The sequence below is a fragment of the Vombatus ursinus genome, unplaced genomic scaffold (assembly GCF_900497805.2).
Source record: "Vombatus ursinus unplaced genomic scaffold, bare-nosed wombat genome assembly UNPS02010304.1, whole genome shotgun sequence".
NCBI classification, from domain to species: Eukaryota; Metazoa; Chordata; class Mammalia; order Diprotodontia; family Vombatidae; genus Vombatus; species Vombatus ursinus.
Window position 1 is genome coordinate 2,723,117 of NW_020950082.1, and position 15,423 is coordinate 2,738,539.

The 15,423-nt window shown below is 38.8% G+C and overlaps 2 protein-coding genes across 4 annotated transcripts in view; one reads left to right on the forward strand and one right to left on the reverse strand.

The window, feature by feature from the left end:
• The window catches only part of GGACT (gamma-glutamylamine cyclotransferase), a 71,547-nt gene extending 58,151 nt beyond the window's left edge, over positions 1–13,396 (forward strand). The window contains exon 4 of the mRNA XM_027854103.1: positions 12,811–13,396. Coding sequence (XP_027709904.1) covers positions 12,811–13,020 — 210 coding nt within the window. The 3' untranslated portion in view covers positions 13,021–13,396. The remainder of the gene's footprint in view (positions 1–12,810) is intronic.
• The window catches only part of PCCA (propionyl-CoA carboxylase subunit alpha), a 473,473-nt gene that overhangs the window by 3,476 nt on the left and 454,574 nt on the right, over positions 1–15,423 (reverse strand). For all 3 annotated transcript variants that reach the window (XM_027854094.1, XM_027854095.1, XM_027854098.1), the window contains 2 exons: positions 12,020–12,160; positions 145–222 (listed from right to left, as the gene is read on the reverse strand). In XM_027854094.1, the coding sequence (XP_027709895.1) occupies positions 145–222; positions 12,020–12,160 (219 nt within the window). The remainder of the gene's footprint in view (positions 1–144; positions 223–12,019; positions 12,161–15,423) is intronic.

Below are 15,423 nucleotides of genomic sequence, written 5' to 3' on the forward strand. Positions count from 1 at the left end.
TAAATAAAGAAAAGGAACTAGATAGACTTAAGTTAATTTATAAGGCCCCTTTCTTGCTTTGTGATTGTAATTCGCAAACTCAAGTTTTCTTTGGCACCCTGGAGACCACAAGTTTTCATAAGATCAACAGCTGGCTGATCTTACCTTGCCAGTTTTCCCTGCCCCCATACTGTTCTGCATTTTCATAGCTTCAATCACGCAAATCTCTTGACCTTCAGACACCTAGGAAAATAAAAATAAACAAAAATTTTAAAGTCTTAGTGTTTAAAAATATTTTAATTCTGTAGTATCTTTTTTTCTTAGAGGCAGCTATGTGGTACGGTAGATAGAATGCTAGACCTAGAGTCAGGAAGACCTGAGTTCAAATTTGACCTCAGACACCAGCAATGTGACCCTGGCCAAGTCACTTAACCTCGCTTTGCCTCAGTTTCCTCAACTGTACAATGAATAATAATAGCACCTACTTTTCAGGGTTGTTGTGAGGATCAAATGAGACCAGAATTGTAAAGTGCTTAATACAGCGCCTGGCACATAGTAAGCACTATGGAAATGTTCTTAGCAGTGAAGTTATCAACAAGTGTTTTACCAAAGGATAGGGATTTTTGCCCATAGCACAGCAGGGGCCTTCAGTGGGGAACAGACAAGAAAGAAAAAGCCCATTTATTTTACAAATTAAAAGCTGATTCAGACATATCCTCCCACTGATGGCTGTAGAACCTCGCCTATGATCTAGGGGTTTGTTTTGTACCATGCAGATTCCTTATTTGAGAACCACAAATTTTGGGGCCTTAGGGAAAGACTGGGGCTTTTGCTACAAGCCCCGGACTGGCACACCAGCTCTGACTAGATGACTTCAAGAGCAGCTAACCATACCTATTCAGAGGAAGCACAATCTCTATGGCAGCATGGACCCGAGGCAGCAGCTGACAGCTCCTTCTTCATGCAGCCCTTGGCTTTCAGAGCACAACGTTCAAGTTTAATTTCTGCACTTGTTTGCATTTGGTGTGAAGCATGCTCAGGCTGAGTCAGGTGCAACCCACTGACATTGAACAGCTTCCATTTAGGAATCAACTGTCACTACAAGCCCTTTGCCTCTTTGTCCCTTACTGACAAACACTGACTGCTTGGGCTGGATTTTTTTTTTTTTTTTTACCTTTGTTAAAGAAAAGGTCTTATCTTCACAACTGCCTTTAGGAAACTAAATTGGGGTAGGGGTGTGGGGGAAGAACTCTAGGGCCAGGTGTGCCAGACTCTTCTTATTCACCCCTCTTTGGTGTGGTTTGGTTTTGTCCAATGCTTGAAGAAGTGCCTGGAGAATATTCTTTCCTGAAATCCCCAGATGATCTACAGGGACTCAAAGTCCTCATCCCCCCCCCCCCCCCCCCCCCCCCCACCCGTGGTACAAGCTGTCTTACTGGCAGCCATAAGGGCCTGGAAACCCTATGTATTCCTTTCCTCTGTTGTTCAGGTGGTGAGTTGTTTTTTTCTGGCACAAAAATATAGGAAGAGATGGAATGCCAAAGCTTCAGTGCTGGCACTGACTGTGCTGGAGAGCTGGTCTTTGAAACATTCTGTGAGCTGCCTTCACTTCTGTCCCGCTGGATGATGAAGAAAACCCTCATAAGTCGGTGAGACACTCACCATGGAATTCAGATGCCAGGTGAAAATGATTCAAAAAGGGCAGCTCAGAGGAAATACAGTAATGCCAATTAGGGGTGACAAAATGGTGGGTTCTTTGACGAATTACTGTATAAATCAGGACAGGGAACGAGAAGGATGGGAAGCAGTACCTGCCCTTCATCTCCAGATACGACCCCTGAAAGGCTAGAACCATGACCTACCTACTAGATTGTATTAAACTAAAGCCAAAAAAAACACTGGAAAAGGAAAAGCTTCTATTTTAATCATACAGAAGTTAGAATAGTAGTAAAAGGAAAAGTGGGAAGCAAAACAATGATAATTATGCCCCAAATGAATCGTTCAACTTCGACTACGGGTACGTGAAGAGAGAGATGGATTTATTCTGCCAAGTGTTTCACATACACAGGACCCTAGATTCAGAGCTGGAGAGGGTCTCAGAGGCCATCTAGCCTAAGCCCCCCCCCCCCGCCCTTGTTTTACAGATAAGGAAACACGAAGAGACTGAAGGTGACAAAGGTATTGTCAGAGAACTCGGGTTCTTAGACTTCAGAGTCGAGGCACTCTCAGTGCACCATGCCTGAGCTTTTCAGGGTATGGGCAGTTTATGTATATTCAGCCCTACACGTGTATACTGAGCAACAATTCTCTTGAGGTCACTATTACTGTGCCAAATTGCTCTCTCTCTTTCTGCTGCCTCTTCTAGCCTCCTTATACTAGGTCTAACTTCCTTTCTTGAGCTGCTCTTCCTGTTTTATTCTCTCTTCCTTCCAATGGCTTTGTCTTTCTTCTCATTGCTTTGAATCTGCCAGATACCGGAGAGTTTTGCATCTTCACGTGGATTTTATATTAAACCACTTGCTAAAACTGTGAACACAAGGGGCAAAATCAACCCCCTACCCAGTCCCCATGATATTTCACTTGGCTTAAGAAGAAAAGGGACAAAAAAAGCCATTATAAGGATGCCCACATGACAAATCCAAGAAAACATTAAAACTACCACTTTTCATTTTACTATATGAGTTTGCACATGCAGATGGCAATAATAATAAGCAGCTGCATAAGATGCCATGGCTGTAGGGGACAGAGAGCCAGAGGCAATGAGGTTGAGTGTCTCAACACTATTAATTCGTGTATTTTTAATGGGGCAAATTTTAAGAAACATAAAATTTAGAAAGCCATAGAATGTTTGATGGCTTATTAATTTTTAAAATAGTACTGATTCCATTACCCAAATAAAAACATTTTCTCTTGGGTCTTGTGACCATGGACAACATAGGCTTAAAATTATTTTAAAGAGAGCAACCCTGGGCATGGCGAATCATGATTCTTGTGCTCAACCACTAGGATACTTTCCTTTGTGCCATAAGACAATGAATTTGAGAATTAATATTTTATTGCTCTTTAATTCACTGGGTTTTTTCCCTATTTCTTTGACTTCATAATTGTCTTCATCGTTTGCCCTGTGCAGATTATTTAGCCTGTAAATGAAAATCTTAGTCATTTCATCTCCAAAATGATTTTAGACTGTTTTCAATCACGTCACTCAAAACAATATTAAACAACCGTCCTGACAGCTCACAGAAACAGTAAGACAATTTTAAAATCATTAAATTGTATATGTTTCTACATAGAGCACAGCGATAGCCATGATCTGACTTGATCCAATTTCAAATCACTTCAGCCATCAAAAATCTGCATTAGGGAACCAAATGAATGCTGCATTAACTTAATGCCACTGAACACAATCTAAATATGCGTCCCTGCCAAAGCTAACATAAAAATGACTGCATCGATAATTGGGTTTTCCTTGGACTGGCTCTGTAATGCTTTACTGTGGTGTGCTGTACCACCAGTTACCACAGTTCTCAGACAAAACTGAAATGACTTAAGCTTGCTGTCAGAACTTTCCATCTCAAAAACCTGGTGGCTATGCTGGTCTTGTGTGATTAATATATGTATCAAAGAGCAAAAAACAGAAACAATCTAGATCTGTACCATATTATGTAACCCCCCCTCGCCCCCGGGGCCCTGATGACTGATAAAGAACTCCGGGTATGCAGCCCAGGGACCTTACCCAGGAGTGGCCCTGAGATTTTCCTCATGTCCTTAGCAAGGGCACAGCACTAATTGTGCTCTCAGAGTTGGCTCTTTCAAATGCAGAGGTATAATAAGAGAGTTCCCATCACATCTGCGTGTGCAGTGCTGGGCCTGAAGGATCTTTGGGGGTAGGTGCACTTCTCTAACACTTTTGTGAAGCATCTGCTAAAGACTTACTGATTGTGACAGGACGTCTTCAGTGTTAGGCTTACAGAATAGTCACAAGCCCCACAAGTCTGTTTGATGAACCCAGTCAGCCTGATGTATTTCTCCACTCCTTGTCTAATTGGTGTAAAGTTTGTAGACTTGAATCCTGTATCTTTCATCCAGCTTATTGCATCCTTTTCTTTGACACAGGGTCAAGGTTCACATTCGCATCCGATTATCAAAGTGGCATTCATTTAGCAGCAGCCTGCCTTGCACCAAAATGAGTTAGCTTGAAGGAAAACTCGGCCCATTTACTCAGCAGATTTTAGCATTTTAAGGAGGCCTGAATGTCACACAGTATTGCTCCATTCTGAAGAGTTTCAGACATCTCCAGCTGATGATTAATTGTGAGTGATGGGAAATAAAATCCAGTAAAGCCAGCTGCTTGCCATGGTCGGCAAAATTACTATAATGGATATAGGCTGCCAATTTTCCAGTTTTACTGGCAAGTCTTCCAAGTGTAATTAAGGGAAGTTATAAATGATATGGAAATCTATCAAGTCCCATTTATTTTCAGAGGACTCTTTCCCCAGAGACTTTTATCTTCAAGCTTATAGTTTGCTTTGTTGTGCTAATGATCTAAACTACTTCTTATTCCTGATTAAAGTCCCCAATATCCTTCATATGATGTTAGAGTCACTTTTTTTTTTGCAAAGATTTAAAGGAACAGAAATGTACTCAAGTTGTTTGTGAACTTAGCTTATTCCTACATTCACTGTGAAAATTCACAAGGGAGGGCCCATTTGGTGGCAATGTGTCCTTGCTGACTATACGCATCCTCATGAACTCAAAAATAATGTCGGTACGAAGAGAAAGAAGGAGAAAGGAAAAAAAAAAAAGATCTCAAGCAAGCAGAAAAGGAAGCTCCTCAAAAGTAAAGACTTTAAAGTCTGCTTTCAAGAGCAGATATTCATTCATCAGAAGGTGGTGTAGCTCACTAATGTTATTTGATTTGGAATAAAAGCATGAAAATGATGGCAAAGGCCTAAAATTGGAGATGTAAAGGATGACTGCACAGTATTCCATTTCTCAATTTCATCCTTCAGAGCCACAAAATGGGGGTGATACAGTTACTGGATGAGATTTACAGTAACAGCTGTGGTCTTCCCACACAAGGGAGGCCCTTCTAATGGGCTAAGGTCTGTTTTGAACAGACGGGGAGCAACAAAACAAGGTTTCCTATTAAGAGTGCAGTAATATTTCTGATAAAGAAAAGGATTACGGGATTCATATTTCCTTTAAGAAAGACACAACCCCGTTTTGTTGACTAAAACTAGTGTAGTTTTAGAAGGTTATATGTTAAATGTGGGAGAGGGGACACAAATATCATCGAAATGTATAGTTTTTAAAGACTGAGCCTCTAGCAACTGTAAAGAATTCATAGGAAACTGTGCCAGTGGCATATGGCTTTCCACTGTGCTAAACATTCATACAAAAGACAGGTTCATCAGTCATTGGAGTATCTGGGTAAAAAATTAGCTCCTGATGGATGGTATTTTGAGCTTACCTGCTGCTAGTACATTACCAGAGAAACACAGGTTTTGAAACCCACATGACATTAGAAACTGCAGACCATGAAATACAACACGTGCAGGCGCACATAATGTACGCCAGATTATACAAAATAATAAATAAGCTATTTAAACCCTCTGCCTAAAATTGGGCCCGCTGCAAGGAACCCTGGGTCACTTCTACGCAGGCCAATTAATGCACAGCATCTGCTGTATAGAAGCAGGGCATGAGGCACTTCCGAATGATTTCAGCAATTAAAAGAAAACTGTTTCCTGCCTGTTCAGACAGCAACTGTTTCAATGCAAGAGTGAGCACCAAATCACTGTGTGCAGCTGAAAAATTAAGCCCTCTTTTTGGGGAAGAGGGGTGAGTGGGATGGAGGTTTTTTTTTTTTTTTTTTTTAAATGGAAAAAGGAGCCTTCTTTTGTTGTCCTACATTCTGTGTTTTTCTGCCAAATTAGACAGAAGGCTCTGAGGGCTTACAGGGCCCTCTACAGTATCACCTTCTGGTGCACTGTGGCTCCCTAAAAAGATGGATCAATATCAACCCTGCTGATTCTTCTACAAAAGTGAAAATCCTTCAATTACATTTTTAAAGACTGTTCTATTTAGAACACAGGTGCTTGAATGCAATGCATTTTAAGGCCCTCAGATCCTAAGAAAGGCACAGTTAACAGCCACAAGGAAAAAGGCATCTCGGATATGGTTAAAAGGAACTGCTAGGATCTGATTTTAATAACTTTTTTTCTGAGCCTGGAAGATAGGCTGGTAAATATCCCATGATATTTCCCAAAGAAGAGAATGTGTATTCACATCCCAACATATTTAGGTATTTGGGGGAGGGGGAAAGAGGGAGACCACAGGGATTTTTTTCTGTATTTAAGCAGTGATGATATGATCAACAAATTATAAAGGAAGACTTAAGAAAAACAATGCCAAATTTATTATTGTCTTGGTTTTACCAAGTCTTTGAATGGGCTTCTTCCATGGACTGACTCATTCAGAGGGGCATTCAAAAGAAGGTTTGACACTTGCTCCTGTCATTTCTGTATAACCTCTATAACCCATACAAACACAATTTCTCACACATAGTAGGCATTCAGTTAACATACATGAAACTGAATGGCCTCTCTAAGCCTAGGTCCTTGTCTGCTCTTCTCTATTTTCAAGGAACTTGATCTGCTGGCAGGTTACAATGGCCACCCGATCAGGGTACAGGGTTCCTCGGGAGAAAAAAAAGGAGTTAAAAATCTAATGCTCTAGTACGTTATTTTCCTCAACCTTTGTTTAAAATGATAAAAACACCTTATTCCTCACTGCCTTCCTTCCAGGGTAGGCCTTTTGGAGCCAAAGTGTGTAAATGCAAGGAAAACTAGCTAAAAGCTGACGCTATTTGAAATGAATTTTCTGGTGTCCTTCCGCTTTTAGAAATCAGTTTGGTTGCTATACCTTTGTAGAGGTCCTTGCCATGGAAAAGGCTTTGTAGTAGAATGACACTTTTTTGAGCATAAAGACAACAAAGGCTATTTTGTTTTAGTAAGGCTGAAAGTGGCCATCTTCAAAACAGTCTGAGTTTGAAACAAGGATAACCTTACCTTTAAAAGCAAAAAATAACAACTCTTACAAAACAGATTTCCTCCTGGTAAATAACATTTGAATGTTAATGGACTACTCAACAGTAACAGAATATACACATTTTAAGAAGTCCAAAGACTTTATATAAAGTAGTACTGCAAACAGAAAACAAAGAAATGCGTACTTCTTTATGCACTCATGTGTATGTTTTAGATGTGTTTGAGGTTAGGGAATTTAAATAAAGACCATGACTAACCCTATTGTAAAATAATTAAGTACTGCAATCACTTTATAAATGGGAATCAAAGGCATCAGAGATCGAAAAACCTTTGAAGTCATCGAGCAGGTTCCTAGGCTGAGCCAGAAGAACTCTCCTCCCACTCCCCAAACAGGGGTATAGATAGAAATCTAATGGTTATGTCCACTGGTCTTCGGTATCAAATCTAACCCTGGGATACTCCAAATACCTCACAATCAAAGAGCTTTCAAATCTGGCTCAGTACTGTCTCTTTCAAAAGCTGAAAAAACAAATGCCTCTCTTATTCACCATTCTTTCAAATTCAGCTATGAACCAAAAAATTTTGAGAGAAAAGGGAAGTATAAGTTCTATATTCTGAAATGGAGCACCCGTGTTTCCCAAAATAACACAGGTTTCAACTCTTAGAAATACTACTATTTGGAAGGAGCAGAGATTAGTAGGAAACAGTCAAAGGGGGATGCTCTAGTCAATAACTTGCAACGAGGGGCAGCTTGGTTACTTATGTGATCTACAATACAGCAAACCACCTAAGAAAACTGTCAGCAAAGCTATGCCCTCCAGTAACCAATGCTGCCTGCCTTTAAATGCCAGTTCCCTTACAGTGGTGTTCTTCTACAGCTCAGCCGGACAGCCGCACATTCTGGTAGGTGCTGCCAAGTCAGAATTTGCACTGGGCAACAGGAAAACAAAATCTGTAACCAAAGTAGATGCCATGAAAAGCAACAGGTACCTTTTGCCAGCCTGTTATTTTACCTGAGTTTATAAAGTAATGAAGAACTCTATTTTCCTTAGAGGAAAAAGTTATCCCATGATTGTAAATTGAATACAGCCCTTTGCAGGCCTCTTTTTAAAGATGAGATGAATATTTTCAATGCAAATCTGAGATGATTACTCAATCTAAACACAACCAGGAAGGGCTTGAATTAAATACAATGCTAAAATTCTCCCTTGGGATTTTTTGATGTTTTTTTCCCTGACACCAGGAGAAGCAAAGGGCTAACAAAACAAAAGTGTTCATGCTCACTTTCTTTTACACTTCAAAGTCAAAACAAAAATTGTGCAATAAGTTCATCAGTCCTGAGTCACGTGGTATTATGGGGAAGGAAAATCATTTTTCCAGGGTTTTAATGAAGAAAAAAAATTTTTTTCTGTTAAAAGATATGATAGAAAAATTATACCCATTAGAAAATGCTAGGTATGGGAAAAAAAAAAAGCAGTGGCTTTAATTAATTAGTATCAATGTTTTTTAGTTTAGCACAGTGTTAAAGGTATAGAAACATTCAAATCAGTCATTGAAAAGAAATACTTCTATTTTATATAAGGCAAATACTGCTTTCCCATTCCAGTCCGTATAATGATTTATAATTTGATATTAAATTTTCTTCTGAATTACATTTCTAATTCTTTTCTTGAAAATATCTGCTCCACTCCTACCCCCCCCAATCTACTAACTAGCATCTGATTTACTAATACCTATTTCCAGACGGTAAACAGTTGTAGACAAAAGAAAAAGTTAGTTTGTCAGCTACACGGAAAAGTGAAGGCCTTTAAAAAAAGGAAATAACCGTCACATTAAATGTTAAATGTAAAGAAATATATTTTAGAGAGCTTTAAGGAAGCCACACTGTGTGAAGCCTAGAACAAAATGTTCCTAATTATAGTAAATTTTCTCTTTTATGCTTAGGGAAAGGGAACCTGCATTTCAAACAACTTAGCTCACAGGATTTTAAATACATGTTACAGAGTTCCAACTGTACCTGGTCACCCTGAAATAACTATAGAGATTCAGAACAAAATTCAGGTTTGTTTGTTTTTTCTGCTGTTGATGTTGTTTTGGTGTACTACTTTCTACTTGGATCTCTCTGCTACAATGCTCCTGTGTTGTCATCTCCCCAACCCCCACCACTTTTACAAATGTCTTCATTCTTTCAACAGGCATTTCATGGAAACATTGGTTATTTGTGCTTACTTGGCTTGAAATATAAGGATTCTTTTTAAGATTTACTTAGTCCTAAGTAAGAATTGAGCAGCTAAACGGATTTAAGGTTTTTAGAAATATTTTTTCAAAAGAAGAGCTGAAGACTTGAGGGGTCTTTGGTTTTCCTTGGCTATCTCCTGAGCTATCTGCTTTAGGAGGCCTCAGTGATAACAGGCCTTGGCTCCTTGACAGCCACTGTATTCTAAGCAGAACAGCTAGAGTTTCTTTGCAAGTGGATGGTGGCCTAAAACTGGGCAAAACTCAGGTGAAGAGTACTAGTTTTCTAAAGAGGCAGTAAAGTAAACCTGGGACCTTTTGTCAAATGAGGAGAAATTTCTTACAATTTAGTTCTTTGGAGAAGAATTAGATTCTAAATTGGTGAAAACTAAAGGATTAAAAACCTCCCCTAACTTCTGTGGCAGTGCCAGGCTACTTTTCACAAATGGCAACAACTTAACAGAGAACACAGCTTTATCCAAACACAATGGTACATACAAAGTGTGAAAAGCATGAGAGGAGGGACCACAGTGAGCTTTGGAAACAGGACCAAAGCAAACATATTCTTTACCTGGATGGCTTAGGAACCCTAGCCCAAAGCATTTGAGAAGTGTGGTGGCTGCTACAGGCTGCACAAACCATGGCAAGAGTTTTTATCCCCTAAAGTACTTTCTGATAGAACAGCACTAACATAAGCTGGTTCTCAGGCCAGTTCACGTGACTCATGAGAAAAACGTCCCAGCAACTCTAACGAATAGTTCTTACTTGATAATTTCAATAAAATAATATGTTTAACAGTTCTCAGGCTATACCAGTCTTGAAAACCTATGTTCAGGTGGGTTTCACTTTTTAAAAATACAGACAACTATTTAACTGCTTGAATAAAGTCGAATAGCAATGTTATCTTGCTCCTTTTTGTCATACCCCCCCCCCAGTTTTCATAAAGCAAATTATTCATTGGTAAACATAAACTGTATCATTGATTTCCATTTTTAGTCAGTGTAGAAATTAGACTCTGAGGAAATGGTGGTTTGAAAAAAGTCTACACTGATGAGTACATTCCAGTTCTTTTTGCTACCCTCTAGGCAGTTGTAGTTAATAGCCACAACATGAAATCTGAACCATTCTGTCCCACCACTTATTTAGCCCAGATAGCTAATGCTACCTCACTTATTGCAGGTTTTGACACTGGTCCTGGAAAAGGAAGGATTTAAGTTAAATCCTTCTTAAAAAGCCAATTTTGTAATTAAAACTACACAATTAGTAAGTACTGACAAGTTCAGCTTGTTCAAACGTCTTGCTGTTCCATGCCCCCAGCAAAAAGCTGAACAAGAATATATAAAAAACAAAAACCCTCGTATTCTACTTTACCAGGAAGTTTGTGGGTTTCCTCTGATTATGTTGGGGGGGGGGGATTTCTGAATTCTATAGCCCAAGATCTAGCTTCTCCTAATCCTATACCTTCAGGACCAAGAATATTGAGTAGGCTGTAAAAAAAAAAAAGTCATCAGCCTTTACTTATCTTTTTATTGCATGCTCCAAATCCAAATCACAAAATCTGAATGCATGATCTTTGCCAGCAACAGCAAAACAAAACTGAGAATTCATCATTACTTGAGAATTTTACATCCTTTTTTTTCTTTATAGAAATGCTAGGAGTTATACATTCTATCTTCTAAGGTGAATTATTTATTAAATCATTTTTCTACCTTCTAGGCTAATTTCAGTTCTAATAGTTTCTGCTTCTATACTAGCTTTCACTGGCTGCAAATGCTTTTTTGTATACCGTTTCTAAAAATGTAGACTAGTCACTGTTGGTGTTGGCATTTGTTATTTCATTTATATTAATAATAAAACAAGGAAGAAAATTCAATTCGATCTTTAAAAGAAATTATGTAAACTTCAGACTTAACTAAAACATAAAATAGAATCTTGTGCCTGTACTACCATAGAGTTCAATAAAACCTACCTAGATTGGGGGGGGGGGTTTCCCTCTTACCATTACATCACCCAGAAAGCCTTTGTAAAGATCGTTGATTACACCAAAGATTATTTCCTTTTTCTAATTAATTGATAGAAAGATTTCTGTAAAAGGGTGCTGGAACATGCCAGTATTGCTACTAACCTGACCATTCAATACACTCCTGGAGGTGGAGGCACAATCTTATCCTTAGGGATTAAGAGCTTACTAATTAAACAATAACAAACTATTCTTTGTGCTTCAGTATTACAAAGTTGAACTTCAAGGTGAACTCAACATAGAACTTATCCCCAGGTCATGGAAGATGCATTTTGGGGGGTCCTACTTTTTCTTCTTCCCAATTAGCTCCTTATTCCCTATGCCAAGAGAAAGTTTCCCTTTGAGAGAATTCTTTCTCAGCAGTATTGCTTGTGGAAGACCAGAAGATCCTCCCTGTAACGCTGTTCAAAGCCCTGAGTGCACTCATGATATTAAATGGAAATATTTTAAAGTAAAATACTACTAAAAGCCAGATTTTCCCTTAACCACAACAGAATGAATTTGGCCTAATTTCCAATCCATTCACAAATGGTTTCTTAGGCACTCAAAACTGTGTTTTCTGAGGGTATAACTGATGTAAAAAATAGTCAATGCATATGGTCTGAACTATAATCTACTTTACTGACTAATGAAAGCAGTGGAAAGACTGATTTGTGCTTTCAGGGATGCTGTGAAGGCAATTTGAGGAGAGGAGCTTACAATACAGCCCATATTTAAAAGTCATATCACTTACCATGTCTCCTGGCTTCACAGAGACTGCAACTACCACTCCAGGCATTGGCGATCTCAAAATACTGCTTGTGTCCTCTGCTATCTTCTCCAACATAAATTTGTTCAACTTTGCAGCAAGCTGGGTTAAGATATGTACCTTATACTTAAAAGAAAAAAAAAAGTTGTAGAATTTCTTCATGAATTTTTGTTGTCAAATACAATTTTTTTTAGTTTTTAGAAGTCTGAATTATACACTAATAAAATATCTCAACTAGAAATTGCTCTTAATACAATTTAATTATATATACTAAATATGAAATACTGTATTCAGTACATTGTTAAAAAAAACTATCTAAAATGGTTATGGGAGGGACATGCCTATTCCAAAGTTAGACACAAAGAAGCAATTAGTAAAATACTACTGTATAATTAAGAAAAATAAGCCTAACCATACAAATTTAACAGGTCATAATTTCCCTTTCTACCTCCCCACTTAAACACTTATTCTTGATGAACAGAGACAATCCAGGGAGCTCAGTGTGAGCCTGGGGAGCATTGAGTGCCGAGCACCAGTAGATGGCAGCAGATTTCTGTCTCAAACTTTCAGCCTCTCACCTCCATGAGGACAGAGCTCACTGCTATTCATCAATCATTTAAACAGACTTCAATAAGTATTCCAGAATGAATAGCATTTAAAATTCAAACTGATATTTTGACGAAACAAATATCAACAAATTCCACTAAAAATATTCTATTCACTATGGAAACCACTGGCTTGTTTTTTTTGTTTTGTTTTGTTTTGTTTTTCCCCAGTGCAGTAGGGTCTTCTCTCTGGGCAGGGAGCGGTTTCCTGGTGAAGAAGAATATTTAAAGGAGCCTAACTTCTGCTTCCAAGAACAAGATGGGGACTTCAGAAAGGGCCAGTGGCACCCTCGAGGACCGGCAGGCTGGCCCCAGGAAAGAGGGGCTCCCAGGGATGGCCCTATACTTCTGGGAACTACACTTGGTTCAAACCAAGTCTAATAACGTGAAGGAGTGTTAACTGTGAAGCTGAAACCACCACCAGGAGATGTGAGGACACCCACCAAAATGTATTTGTCTTGCAGAAGACTGATCCTGCCTAGCACCATTCTGCATGCAAAAAGCTACTCTAACTCAAAGCCTTTCAAGGGCATCAATCAGGATGTCAACGAACGTATAGAGCTTACCTTCCATCCCTTCATCCCCCAATAAGCTTAGTTATTTGCCTCTCAGCACAGATAAGGACATTAATGTATATTGTTTACTATGTTACGGGTGGGGGAAAGCAAGCTCACTGGGAGCTCTGATAAGGGAAGTTTTAAGTAGATTTGTGACAATGTGACAGGTTGAATAATAACATCTTTTGCATGTTTCTTTACTCTTGAGTGTGTGTTTTGCAATCAAGACATACAAGTGTCTGCCAGTTGCTGAAGGATATGATCCTTAAGTGAAATTACAGTGCAAATAAAAGCTTTCTGCTCCTATTAAAATTCATCTGAGTCATAAGTGGCAAAGGAAAAAAAGCCAGGAGAGTGCCTTCTGACAGCAGTCAGTCTGATAAACATTCTGGGCAAAGGGGCTATCTATCAAAGATAAATTGTACTTAGAAGTCCTTCATTAAATCTAGGGGGGGATGGGAGGGCAGAAAATATAATTATACCAATTTTCACAGTTTCAGTATCTGTGGTTAGTGTCTACTTTGTACCAACAGTTTGAAAATTAAAACAAAAGAACCCACCAAAACACAAGCAAATCTCTGTCTTGAAGACAACAAAAATAGGTTAGCATTGCATTAAAATATTGCATCCATGTAATTTTAAAAGGTTATATACTTGGCTAATTTGGTTTTGAGGACTGAGTGTATAGATAACTTTCTGTATACATTTTCCTCCCTCAAATAGTATACTTTAAAACTATAAGCTCCAAATTCAGAAAAAGCAACTTTTTAAACAAAAATTCAGGGTCATTTGATTTACTTTTTTTTGTGGTTGTGGGGATACTTAAAAGTTAAGACCTTAGCTGGATCACAAAGCATAGCATTAACAGGAATAAAGTGCTCTAGGTTTCTACTGAGGCCCTCTTTCCCCCCTCCCCCTACAAATGATAATATCCTGACTAACAACTCCATTCCTCTACTATTTTTATAATTTTCCTATCTTTTAGATTCCTCTCTCTGTAGGATTCCAGCTTTGCTTGGAATGAGATGTGAAAGAGTCAGAGAACTTAAATGCCTTCAGATGCAGGTCTTTGTTATTGATGAGATGTTTGAGATGTTCCTTTTCCTTTTGTATTTGTTTATTGTTCTTAAATCTGTTTGGGGGATATGCAAGTGATTATAATCAAGTGAAAAATAATAACAGTAAACTCCTAAGGAAAGGCCTTGTTTTTCATAGCTGGCTTAGAAATGACCTTTTTGAATATAAAAAGATGAGGCAGAGAGAGGGTTCTCTTAAGATCACCTTTGATGTTGGACTACTGTTGTCCTGACCCCACCAGAATAGTCATACAAACTTCCCTTCTTAAAACAATATCCTGGCTCCCCAAAAAAACATTAGACAGGGGTGTGATTGCTAGGCTTGGAAGCTTAATGGAATGTTGCCTATGAGCCCACTAGGGCAAACTTCCTGGTGAGACATGCACAGGCTTTCTGGTGCCACAAAAAAGGAGTCACTTGACAATGTATGTAATGACTTCATCACAAATCCTGCTTGTTTGTTTTTTTGAATTCTGAGGGTTGTAAAGTTCAGTTCAGAAAGCACTATGACTCCAGCTTTATAACAGGCAATTCCATGCAATGACCAACTTCTGGGATACTCCTCAGGAGAGTTCATTTTATCAAGCAAAAAAACGCTCTCCCTCCCTCTTCCAATTCTTTTCCCCCTCCCTCTCAAAAAGAGCAAAATAAACCCAAAGTTGATGTTTTCAGATAGGGGCCAGGCTTTTGGTCAATGGATGGCAGGGGAGAGAAGTATAATAATAGAAGAGGCCATAAGGTTTTCATTGCCTAGAACATGAGAAACATCTGCCTGAGTCATGAGGCGCTCATTGGTAGAGTATAGCAGTCATGGAATCTGTAGCTGATCAGCTCTGATTTCATCAGGAGATGTCACTTTACTCTGCAGGGCTTCAGGGGATAAATGTTCCAGCCAAAGTAAAGTTAATAAAAAGTACCTGAATACTATTTCATTGTGTGTTCTGAAAAGAAAACAGGTGTTTCTTGTCCACAGGACGGTTGGCCTTCTCAGTCAGAATGCAAAAAGAAATAGGATGGTACCTGATGGCCTAATTATGGTAACAGGACACTGTCCTAGGTCTCCCAATAAATTAATTTTATGGTGCGTACAATGCAAAACCATGTCTAACAAGAAAATTTCTCTAATAAGAAATAAAAAAGGGCCTAATCAT